We start from the raw sequence: 13,094 nt of genomic DNA, 5'->3' as shown, positions 1-13,094 counted from the left end.
CGGATTTGTAGATACATGCCAGACAAAATAAGTAAATAAATACAACTGACATTATTTCATATTTGGAAAAATATTTAGAAGTGTGTTCTTTGGAGGAAATATTTGCTACTGCACAAATTACGTGTTTTTGACATGATTTTAATTTGGTGATGTTTTGCTTTGATGCTGTTGCCCAGACTAGGTGAAAATAATTTAATGTCGATAGAAACAGTGAATTATACACAGTTTATTTCCCAATAGCAGGGAAGACATGTCGGTGTCTGTGTAATAGTCCTGTTATTCTGTTTAGCTTACTGCAAAGAAACTCTATATGTCTGTTCCAAAGTAAATTTTCTGAAAATATAACTCCTAGTGTTTTATCTCACTTAAAATTGTAATTTGCTCATTGTTTAGTAGCAACATGTTTTCAAGATTTAGGGCCTTATGCTTTGAGTGAAATACGATCACTTGTGTTTTCTTTGCATTAATTCTTAGGCAGTTTCTATCGCACCAGTTTAAAATATCCTGGAGTATGACGTTTGCAACATTAACCAGTATCTGGACTCGTGCCCCTGATAAAAAGGGCGGTGTCATCTGCATATGCAATCCATTTGATATTTCCAGTTGTGGAAAAAAAGAAAATAATTCATATAAGCTATAGTCGAACTCACTTATAACAATATATAACAAGTGCCACAAAATTCCACTGTTGTAACCAATAACTGTTATAAGTGGATTGTACGAAAAAATCAAAACAGGAGGATGGCATAGCTGTTCTGAGAAAACTATAATGGCGGGGAGGCCAGTGCCCCTCCCTACCGCCTTCCTCCATACAGCTGCTGACTGTGTTCATTCGTTTAACAGCTTTCTGGGCACTCTGATCGCATGTAACAAGCTGCGGCTGTCGGGGTTGAAGAATGGCACTGCTGCAACAAGCTATAAGCGAGCACCAGTGAGGCATCGCTTTAGTGGCCCCAAAAGGGGCCTCTTTAAATATGCGAGAAGCTTGCCGCAGCAGCCTGTCAGCTTGAGAAATCCAGAAGAAATGCTGAGGTGAGATCGCCACAAGCATCACTCCAGGTATTTCCCACTGGCTTGCACGAGAAAACCCCATCAGCCTTGCATGCTTTACATGAAGCTTGCCGACATCCTTCTCCAAGGCATGCAGGTGCTCCACATACCGTATTTACTCGAATATAAAGCGCACCTTTTTTCCGATAAAATGGGTCCAAAAATTGCATGCCCGTTAGAATAGAGTACGACCCTAAATCCGCGTTACCATATCGTTACCATCGGCATTCGAAAAATGGCCGCCTCGTACACGCTTCTAGCCTAGCTGCCGTAGCTTCCTCCATGTGCACACCTCCATGTTGTACGTGTAACCAGGCGCTGGTGTAACCTGGTCTACCGCCTGTCTTCCCGTTTTGTGCGTTTATTCAATCAGCATGGAAGCGCCGACTGCGAAGACATGCCGAGTCCACCATGTTGCTGCATTTAAAAGGAAAGTTATGTGCGCGGAGACAGCCGGGAATCGGGCCACATCACGGGCGTTCAGAGTTCCCGAAACTTGCGTGCAAGACTGGCGCAACCAGAAGGAGAATATTTTCGCCAGCAAAGCAACAAGGAAGGGTTTCAGTGGACCGAGGCAGGGCCGCTTCGCCGAAATAGAAAAGCTGCTCGTGGAATACGTGCAAGAGCAGCAAGCGGCACATCGGCCTGTGACGACCAATCTGCTCAAAGTACGGGCGATGCAGTTAGCTCTACAGAAAGGGCTAATGCGGAGCGACTTCAAAGCTAGCAGGTGCGGGCTATCAAATTTTATGAAAAGAATCGAAGGTGGACAGGGATATACCAAAAGTTGCCCGAAGAATATGAAGAGAAATTGCAGTTTTCAACGGTACGTTTTGAAGTTGCGCCATAGAAACGGCTACCACTTCGGACAGATTGGAAATGCCAATCAGACGCCGCTCTACTTTGACATACCTGCCATCACAACCATTGAAAAGAAGGGGGCGAAGCAAGTACGTGTTTTGTCTTCTGGCCATGAAAAAACTAGAGTCACCACAATGCTTTGTTGCACTGCGGATGGGCACAAGCTGCCCCCGTATCTTATCTTCAGACGGAAGATGCTCCCGAAAGGAATTGTGTTTCCGAACGCGTGATTGTGCATGCAAATGAAAAAGGTTGGATGACCACAGACTTGGTTGCTAACTGCATTGGTAACGTTCGGTGGAAGAGACCCGGCGGCATTTTGGGTCTGCGTGGGATGCTTGTGCTCGACACGTTCAGGTGCCACCTTGACCAGCGCATCAAGGACAAGCTGGCTGCATGCAACACCGACCTCATCGCGATACTCGGTGGCATGACATTGCAGCTCCAGCTGCTCGATGTTTGTTTGAACAAGCCAGTGAAAGATAGAATTTGGGCGCCCTACACCGAATGGCTTGTCAGTGGCTGCAACGAATTCATGCCCGCCAATAAAATGAAGCATGCCTCGCTGCAGGATTTTGCTGGATGGGTGAAAGATGCATGGTGCACGATCCCGTCTGCCATAGTCAACAAGGCCTTTAATAAGTGCAGGATTTCGAATGCCATGGACGGCACTAAGGATGAAATGCTTTGGTCTATTGATAGCGATAAGGAGTTGTCTGATAGCGATGACGAGTGATATCTGTTGCCCCACGCGACTCGTACCGGCGCAGTGAAAATCTTGGCGGCAAGGTAGGCGCCGCTTCCATTTGTTTTTATTCATTACAACTTTAGTGTATTGGGAATAAATTTGTTTTTTTCCACATGAGAGAAAATAGTATTTCTATATAAAAGCACGAGGTGCGCGGTATTGTACTCATTTTTTTTTGGTCATGGCAAATGGGAGCACGTTACAATCGAGGTTTTCATTTTTTTTAATTTTTTGGTCATGGGAAACAGGTGTACCGCATTACAATTGAGGGTGCGTTAGAATCGAGTAAATACAGTAGTGCAGCGGATGGTTCCTCGTGAACACGAAGTCCGGAAAGACTGAATCATCTGCCGGGCCTCCTGTGAGGAGAATGCTGAAGCAGCCTGCCCTGCCGCATCATCACTGCCGTCGTCGCTATCCGATGCAAGCACGTTCCAAGTTTCCAAATATATAGATGTGCACTTTCTTTTCACCGGCAACATCGTGCACTGCTGATGATCAGCGGGCAGACCAGCCATCTTCCGTTTCGGGGGCGAGTCAAACGAGGCTGAGAAACCACATGGCCAGGAATGATTTCAACGCAACCAACAAAGACGAACGCAAGCGATTAAGCTGTTTGCAGAACTGTGCTGAATGACAGCGAGCCATCTGGGAGCAGTGCAGTTGGCGCGGTCTATTCATGTTTCGGAGGGTGGCGTGGCACAGAGTTGTGGGCACAGCCCATTCGTGTTCGAAGGTGTGGAAAGGCAACGGGAGAGAGGCACGCGGAGAAGGCTCAAGGAAGGTCTTAGGATTGCGGAAAAAATATATAAAGAATATAATATTTTGATCAAGTCGGTCATCTTATTGCAATTAAGATTTAAATGGCAATAAAGCAAAAGTTGCTTAATTTCAAATTTTTTTGGGGGGTTTTTGGGTGATACGAATTTTGGGTGATATAAATATTTTTAGCCTTCCTTAGAGATTTGTATAATTGAGATTCTATACTGTTTTCATGTTTTCTGCACTCCTCTTTCTAACACTTCATGTTCCGAGAAACAAACATGTCACTTCCAATAAGGGTTTGCACACGCACGCACACACACACGCACACACACGCACGCACACACACACACACACACACACACACACACACACACACGCAACCAGTAGCCATGGAAGCCCACTGAGAACACTCTACAAATATAAGCCCCGGTTCTTACATGGACTGTGACAGTGAAGGACATACATTTTGCCACAAATTAAGACACCCTAAAAAGGAAGAAATACTGACGGCAGCATGGGTGGCACTTCCAATGATTTAATTTGGGTGTTCACCTAGGAATAAAAAGAAACCTCAAGATCCGCTTGGCTATCACGAGTTTATTTCATTGCTGCGTCTTAGCTGCTGCCTCATGATCATAGGGACATGAGCCCGTTGGCTATATTTTCCACGTGCCAAGAAATGGGTGCTGATGTATGACTCTTGTCATTCTAAAATTGTCAAGCGTGGAACTGCTATGCTCTGCCTGAAGTCTGCCCACAGGAAATCATGTATAGACACGAAGCAGGCATCTTTCAATAATCAGATCCAGCGACTTCAGTCACTGAAACCCTTTTAGGAAAGGTAAAAAGTACAAGTGCCACAAGAGAGGAAGAAAGTATTAGAACTGTAAGACCTGCAGTGTTTCCTTATGTTCATAAGGTCACCCATAACCTCAAGAAGGTGGCAGGTCAGTATGAGGAACCCATTGTCTTTTCTGCCCCCGTTAAGCTGATTCAACTCTGCTGAGCATGCTTGCGAGGCGACAGGCTGCCAAGGCTGCGGCAAGAAACATCGTACGACTTACGAGAAATGTGCCACGGGGGTGGTCTATAACATTTCTCTTTCTGCAGCAAGTCCTCCATTGGCAAGACCGGGCACTGTATAAATGATCAAGCCAAGGAACACGACGTAAATCTAATGAAAGATGGCATGGCACATTTGCCAGCGCACTGCAAGGCCTGCAAGTGTTTCCAAGAGATTAAGATTCTCAGTAGAAGTAAGAATCCGACAGCACGTGAGCTAATGAAAGCATACTATAGAAAAAAGAGACTCAAGCTGTATTAGTGATACGTCAGTCATGCTTTACCAATTGGAGACCAGACTGTTCGACCATTGCATATCCTAAGTTTGTGAATAGCTTGTGCACATGTGTATGTCCGTTTATTCGTGGGTCAGCACCCAAAAAAAAATCAGCTGGAAGTGTCATCTGTGCCGCCATTTATGTTTCTTCCTTTGGTGTGCGCCTTAATGTGTGGCAAAAAATATCCCCTTCAACAAACACCAACTTGGCCAACAAACAGTCCTGTTGTGACAGTGAACACCTCGCAGCACACATACAATGAAGAAAAAAAAAAAAGAAACAGAGCCAGAAGACCGGAAAAAAATATACAAAAACCTGGGTCACTCCAGCCACATTCCAGCACTCACCACAAACACCTGGTTGACACTGTCCGAAAGCATTCCATCGTCCGGACTGTCGATGGGCGTCTGCTTGGTGAACTTGGTGTCAAACTGCGACACGTCCTCGTCATTCAGCTGGGCACAAACAAAAAAGCAACCAGCAGCGTCACAACAAAGCGTTCGAGAACAGTTTAATGTGATGTTAAGAATTGTATTGATGGGCACCAGCTATAGGAACTTTTAACTAGTGCGCCACCGTATTGCACACACAGCGCCGATGTCATTCTAGAATCTACTGTCAGTGTTGAAAATGAAAATTGCCTTAATTTTTCCCATACGGGGAAAGGACCCCCGACTAAAATTTACACAAGTGTAGCTTGAGTGCGCCCGAGGTCCAACGTAAGTAAATACATGGCAGAGAATCAAAAACAAAGTCAGCAATCAAAGTGTTAACATACGTACAAGATTAGATTCAAACAAATAGCAATCGAAAGAATAAACATTCATATATACAGCATTAAAATGTTTCAACCTCTGAAAGCAGTATCACAAAATTGAAAGTTTGCAAATACAAATTTTAATAAATGAAATATTTTAGAAGTCTCTCATAAACAATTATATACTGGACATTATAAATTGTTGCTTAAATTCTTTAAGTGCAAAAAAATTATGGGGTTTCACAAGCCAAAACCATTATCTGACCATGAGGCACGCCGTAGTGGGGGACTCCGGAAATTTTGACCACCTGGGGTTCTTTAACATGCACCTAAATCTAAGTACATGGGTGTTTTCGCATTTTGCTACTATCAAAATGTGGCCGCCGTGGCTGGGATTCTACACCGCGACCCTATGCTTAGCAGCCCTACACCGGAGCCACTAAGCAACTATGTCAGGTACTTTAAGTGTGATGGTAAATAAAATCCATTTATATTTGTTTTGTATGTATTTAGGATCATTCGCATCAGGAATTGCAAAGTTTGGTTACCTTAGTTTGTTCTGGTTCAAGGAACAGCAAGATTTCAGAAACTCAGTCAATGCAGGTGGTGAAAATCTAATAGAGTAACCAACATTCAAAAGTAGTGGTAATGCAAATAGTATTATAATGAACAAAAAAAGCTGTAGTGTGTACTCTATAACTGATACTACCAGCAATATGCCCCACAGCTCTTTTTTTTTTTTGCAATACCAACAGTCTGCTAAGATTAATTTTTAATGTGTCCCAGACCAAATGACAGTAATTAACATGAGATTGAAAAAATAGCGTGATAGACTGTTAGCTTCCTGTCACATAGGAAAACCAAATCGACATCTAGAAAGAAAACCGACTGACTAACACAACTTTTTTTTTTCAATGAGAGCTATATGCTTGCTTTATCTCATTCAGTAGAGCCATAGGATACGAGTGACGTTGGAGATGAGCATTTTTAACTGAAGTCAGCGTCTGATTTTTCCAACTGCCTAGAGGGCTGTGAAAAATTTTGGAAAATTGGGTAGTCCGAGAATGTTGTTACGCGAACTATATTCCCAGCACCTCCACCAAAATGTTATGCGAACAAAGGATTAAGAACTGGAGACTATTTACAACGTATATTTACAAAAGATAACTGCAGCGCTGGCCAGTTCAGCCGACCGCTAGAGAGCCACAGAGAGCATTCGTCATCTTCATCGTCCACAAGAAACATGCAATATGCATGTATCAATATGAATGCATGCATTTTACTAACCCCAAGGGCTTAAACTGCCACAGGCATGTCTGGAATAGCTCTAAAGGCCAGCCAGTACCTCATCTGGCATATTGGTGCTCGTACTGTGGCAAGAGACGGCAGGCGCATGTGAAATACACACTGTGTCTAGTAACAGTGGCCTCTTCCCACTTTTAGTATGCTTAACCGCAAAACATTTTATATTTAATAATTTATTTATTTATTTAGAAAGACCTCACAGGCTTACGAAGAGGCATAGCGTGAGGGGGGCATATGGTACAGTTTATCACAAGATACAATCGGTAAAAAGATATTGATGCATAAACATAAAAAGATAAACATTGGCACAAAACGATGAAATTTACATAGGTACAGAAAGATGTCAAAAACATAGATAAAAAAAAGGAAAAGGAATGAACAGATAAGAATTGCATAAAAACAGCAAGAACAGCAAGAAGTATTACATAAAAGCAGCAAGGTACTTTGCGTTGAGATGTTATACACAGCATAACGTAAAAAAAAACAACAACAGAAAACAAACATATGGCATAACAGGTGGCAATACATTGAAAACGTAAATGTAATGGGATTGATAAGTACCCGTGCACTAGCTCAACCCTACGCAGAGTGTGGAGAAAAATGTTTGACCAAATTACTGCAAAAGGCATCATGATTTCTGAGTGAAGCAATGGTATCCGGAAGGCTGTTCCAGAGACAGATAGCGCGAGGCAGCGGTGAAAAGTTAAATGTTTGTGTCGATCCATCTACGGGGACATAGCTGAAATTATTGTGCAATCTGAGTGATGTGAAGACGTGGTGTTTCAAACATGGTAGGGATAATCTGTCAGAGTAAATGAATTTATACAAAAATGACAGCAATGCAATATCACAACGAGTACTCTGGAACTCTGCAACAATAGTTCGGCTTTGATCTGCGTAATGCTAGACTGGGTGCTGTAATTATGAGTAATGAAACGACTTGCCCTATTCTGAACGATTTCTGGCACTTCAATTAGGCGATGCTGGTGTGGAGACCAAATGGGAGACGCATACTCAAGCTGGGGTTGCACGAACGTGAAGTAGGAAATTCTACACAAGGCAGATGGAACACTGCGCAAATTCCGGCGCAAAAAACCTAATGATTTGGATACATTGGCAGAGACACACATAATGTAGAGGGTAGAATAAGGTGCACGCCAAGATACTTATACTGTGTAGTCGGGGATATAATACTATTGTTAATGTGGTAGATAAACTGCAAATTAACAAGTTTCCGGGTGAAAGACATTGTTTTACATTTTGACACGTTTAGTGTCATGAGCCATGTAGTACACCACTGGTTCACTATCTCTAGGTCTCGGAGCGCTATATGATCATCACTATTGGTTACTGGACGGTAGATTATGCAGTCATTGACGAACATTTGTATGCAAGATGATATGTTGTTAGGCAGATCATTTATATAGATTAGAAACAACAGAGGTCCCAAAAGACGCTTCCTTGTGGCACACCAGAAGTAACGTTAGATTTGGGGGAATTGAAGTCATTAACAGAGGTAAAGTGCTCTCAATTAGAAAGTTACGTAGCCATGACAATGTACAGGAGTCTAATTTTAACGCAGAAAACAGACCTGGGCGTGTCTTTCCACGAAATGCCTTCCGAAAGCAGTTTGCATGACCAGGAGCTATGGTGATTTCGAGTAAGGATTAAGTACCATCAAGTTACCCTTTAGTGCTCTGTGGTGTGCAGTCAGGACCTCCACACTATGGACTTCAAGAAAGACTCACGGAGTGGCTGCCAAAGCCAGTTGTGTCCAATGTTTTGACAGTTTTCGTACAGAGGCATCCCTAGACTACGGCCTCCTGCGCCGGCCACGAATGCAAGGCTACAAACCCTGCCTGCTGGCAGCAAGCTGCCCCGGCGGGAGTCACGTGACTCCAGCAGTACGGTTGCGAGTGCCACCTCGCGATTCCAGCTCGCAAGTACGGCAGGGAGCCTCCAATGTGAAAGGAAGCAACGTTGCAGGCATTTAGTTAGAGGAGGCGCTGCCCCAACAAAGTGAGGGCCGAACCAATGGGCAAAGCGTGCTGGAGTCATGTGGCAGGCACGGCCAGTCCATGACTTCGGAATCACCTTCAAACATGTTTTTTGGGTGCTTGTTTCTGTGTGAAGGAGATAGCTGAAGCGGCAAATTTGAAGACAGAGAAATGCGCTTTCTGATAAGACCAAGATGGTGGTGCTCAGTTGTGCCATTCCAGAGACATTGTAGCAGGAAAAACATCATTTCTTTCGTGATTTCCGTGAAGGTTTTCACGCCATTGCCTGATGCAACAAATTTTTTAGAGCACTTCTACGTGGTTCTCAGTGAAGATATTTTGGAATCAGAAAAAGAGTTACAGACACTGAAAGCGTGATTTTCTAAAAATCGGGTAATAGGCCATTTATCGCTATGCGAAAGCTACGCCACCCTTAAAACGGTTGACTATGCCAGCAACTGGTGAGGCAGTTATACATTGCTGAATAACGGACATGCCCTCTGCTATAGAGGTCTCCCAGATAAGAAGCAATACGGGGTAGGATTCCTAATCCATAAGAACATAGCGGGCAACATTGACAAATCTACAGCATTAATGAGAGGGTAGCTGTGGTCGTAATGAAGCTTAATGAGAGGTATAGATTAAAGGTAGTACAAACCTACGCTCCAACATCCAGTCACGACGACGAGGAAGTAGGTCAGTTTTATGAAGATGTTGAATTAGCGATGAGAAAAGTACAAACTAAGTATACTGTAGTAATGGGTGACTTCAATGCAAAAGAGGGGACAAAGCAGGCTGGTGAGTAAGCAATTGGCAACTACAGCATCGATTCTAGGAACACTAGAGGAGAGATGCTGGTAGAATTCGCAGAAAGGAATAAGCTTCGAATAATGAACACCTTTTTCAGGAAGCGTAGCAGCAGAAAGTGGACCTGGAAAAGCCCTAATGGCGAAACAAGAAATGAAATTGACTTCATACTTTCTGCTGATCCCAGCATAATGCAGGATGTAGAAGTTATAGGTAGGGTAAAGTGCAGTGATCTTAGGTTAGTGAGGGCTAGGGTTCACCTCAATTTGAAGAGAGAAAGAGCAAAATTGGTGATGAAAGAACAGGTCAACCTAGAGGCAGTAAGGGTAAAAGCAGACAAATTCAGACTGGTACTTGCACACAAATATGCAACCTTAGAACAGAAAGATGATGATGACATAGAGCTAATGAATGAAACCGTAACTAGGTTGGCTTCAGAGGCAGCATTTGAAGTGGGAGGCAAGGCACCAAGGCAACCAGTAGGCAAGCTCTCCCAAGTAACAAAGGACCTAATAAAGAAACGACAAAAAGTGAAAGTGTCCAACTCAAGAGATATGATAGAATTTGCGGAACTGTCAAAATTGATCAACAAGGCGAAAATAAGGGATATTCGAAACTATAACGTGAGAAAGACGGAAAAAGCCGTAAAATGGACGCAGCCTGAAATCAGTGAGAAGGAAACTGGGCATAGGACACACCATCATCATCATCATCGGCAATCTCGAAAGTAAAGTAAAAGCAGCGGAAGAATTCTATACTGACCTGTACAGTACCGAAACGAGTCAGGATACCCCCGTTAGAAACAGTAATGAAAAGGATACAGAAACTCCTCCTATAACTAGCGATGAGGTCAGAAGGGCCTTGCAAGACAGGAAACGAGGAAGAGCGGCAGGAGAAGGTGGAATAACAGTCGATTTAATCAAAGATGGAGGAGACATAATGCTTGGAAAACTGGCAGCTCTTTATACAAAGTGTCTATCGACTGCAAGGGTCCCAGAAAACTGGAAGAATGCAAACATTATACTAATCCACAAAAAGGGAGACGTTAAAGAATTGAAAAATTATAGGCCCATTAGCTTACTCCCAGTATTATATAAAATATTCATCAAAATAATCTCCAATAGAATAAGGGCAACGCTGGACTTTAGTCAACCAAGAGAACAGGTGGGCTTCAGGAAGGGATACTCTACAATGGATCACATCCATGTCATTAATCATGTTATTGAGAAATCCTCAGAGTATAATAAGCCTCTCTATATGGCTTTCATAGATTATGAAACGGCATTTGATTCAGTACAGATACCAACAGTCATAGCAGCATTACGTAATCAAGGACTGCAGAACGCTTACGTAAATACCTTAGAAAATATCTACAGAGGTTCTACAGCTGCCTTAATTCTACAGAAGGAAAGCAGGAAGACACTTTTAAAGAAAGGGGTCAGACAGGGAGACACAATCTCTCCAATGCTATTCACTGCGTGTTTAGAAGAAGTATTCAAGCTATTAAACTGGGAAGGCATAGGAGTAAGGATCGACTGCAAATACCTCAGCAACCTTTGGTTTGCCAATGATATTGTTCTATTCAGCAACAATGCACATGAGTTACAACAAATGATTGAGGACCTTAACAGAGAGAGTGTAAGAGTGCGGTTGAAGATTAATATGCAGCAGACAAAGATAATGATAAATAGCCGGGCAAAGGAACAAGAGTTCAGGATCACCAGTTGGCCTCTAGAGTCTGTGAAGGAGTACGTTTACCTAGGTCAATTAATCACAGGGAACCTTGATCATGAGAAGGAAATTAACAGAAGAATAAAAATGGGTTGGATTGCTCACGGCAGACATTGCCAGCTCCTGACTGGAAGCTTACCATTACCATTGAAAAGGAAGGTGTGCCATCAGTGCATTTTACCAGTGCTGACATATGGGGCGGAGACTTGGAGACTGACAAAGAAGCTTGAGAACAAGTTACCATAAAAACCGGAATATAGGTTGAACTTAAAAAAAAAAAAAGACCATCGCGAAAAGTCGACCCTCGTCTTATATACCGGACATTGTTGCAAGACTTCCGTAGTTTTTCCGCCAATGGGCAGATGAAGTAAACAGCCGTCATCGCCATCAGCAGCAGCACAGCGTGGCGGCATTGTGGCACCGCCAGTTTGCGTTTCCATTGCCACGAAGTTGTATTGCTTAAAGGCTGCTTTTTCAGATTTTGTTTCAATATGAGCGGAAGCCAACAGCAATTCAACGTCACCTTCAAGAAAAAGGCGATCGAGTACGCGGAAGCCCACGGCAACCTGGCGGCACAGCGCGAATTTGGAGTATCCAAAAAGAGCATTCGGTAGTGGCAGAGGCAGAAGCAAGCAGCGTGTCACAACTTGCAGCAACCAAAATAAAACGTCATCCACAACTTGCGGCAACAAAAGAAAACGACCACAGCGTATCCAGAACTGGAAGAGAAGGTTGCGGAGTTCGTCCGAGAGCTGTGTGTAAGAACACTGCCTGTGACTGCCGAATGCATCCGTTTGAAAGCGGTAGAGATCGCGCGCACCTCTGAACTGACGAGGGCGCAATTCAAGGGCTCACCATCATGGGTGCGATGATTCGTGAAGAGGAAGCGCTTTGCGCTGGACGGCACAGAGGACGATGCTCTACGGGACGTGGGCAGCGAGAAGCACTTGTCACCCGACTCTAGTTCAGATGACTGATTCGGAATCGTCCGAATCTTGCATGAATGCTTGCGCACTTCATGCCCTTCTGTGTGCTGTACACCCGGCCAACTTTTAACAGTATCGCGCGACCATCAACCTGCGTGTTTGTCAGCACCTTATCATCACTGCACAGAGTGGCGAAATAGCGAAAGTAAGCACATGTGTACGCATGCGCGTATCTCATTTGTTTCGCCGCTCAGCGCCGTTAATAAGGTGCTGACAAGCACGCAGGTCGATGGTCGTGCGATACGGCCAAAAACTTGGCCAGGTGCACATGCGAGCAGCATTTAAATAAATACTGTCACCACTGTGCCACTGGCTGAGTCTCATTTGTTTCAAGGTAAGGGCGTCTTTCGGTACTTTTGCCACTGAAAAAGATTTTTTTCATTTTTAAAATCGGTTAGTTGGGGGGTCGACCTATATTCCGGTCCGACCTATAGTCTGGTTTTTACGGTAAGCACCACGCAAAGAGCGATGGAATGCAGATTGCTAGGCACTACGTTAAGCGACAGAAAAAGAGCGGTTTGGATCGGAGAGCAAATGGGCATAGACGATATTCTAATTAACATATCAAGAGAAAAAAATGGAGCTCGGCAGGTCATGTAATGCGCCGGTTAGATAACCGTTGGACCATTAGGGTTACAGAATGGGTACCAAGAGAAGGAAAACGCAATCGAGGACTACAGAAGACTAGGTGGAGCAATGAAATTAGGAAATTTGCGGGTGCTAGTTGGAATCGGTTGGCGCAGGACA

At 43.8% G+C, this 13,094-nt stretch overlaps 1 protein-coding gene across 3 annotated transcripts in view; it reads right to left on the bottom strand.

Moving 5' to 3' along the window:
- LOC126524406 (ribosomal protein S6 kinase beta-1-like) overlaps positions 1-13,094 on the bottom strand; it is a 124,631-nt gene that overhangs the window by 40,612 nt on the left and 70,925 nt on the right. For all 3 annotated transcript variants that reach the window (XM_050172730.2, XM_055067292.1, XM_055067293.2), the window contains exon 13: positions 5,112-5,219. In XM_050172730.2, the coding sequence (XP_050028687.1) occupies positions 5,112-5,219 (108 nt within the window). The remainder of the gene's footprint in view (positions 1-5,111; positions 5,220-13,094) is intronic.

This window comes from Dermacentor andersoni, chromosome 3 (assembly GCF_023375885.2).
Source record: "Dermacentor andersoni chromosome 3, qqDerAnde1_hic_scaffold, whole genome shotgun sequence".
NCBI lineage: Eukaryota > Metazoa > Arthropoda > Arachnida > Ixodida > Ixodidae > Dermacentor > Dermacentor andersoni.
The sequence above is the reverse complement of the archived record's forward strand: the minus strand, read 5'-3'. Positions and strand labels throughout refer to the sequence as shown.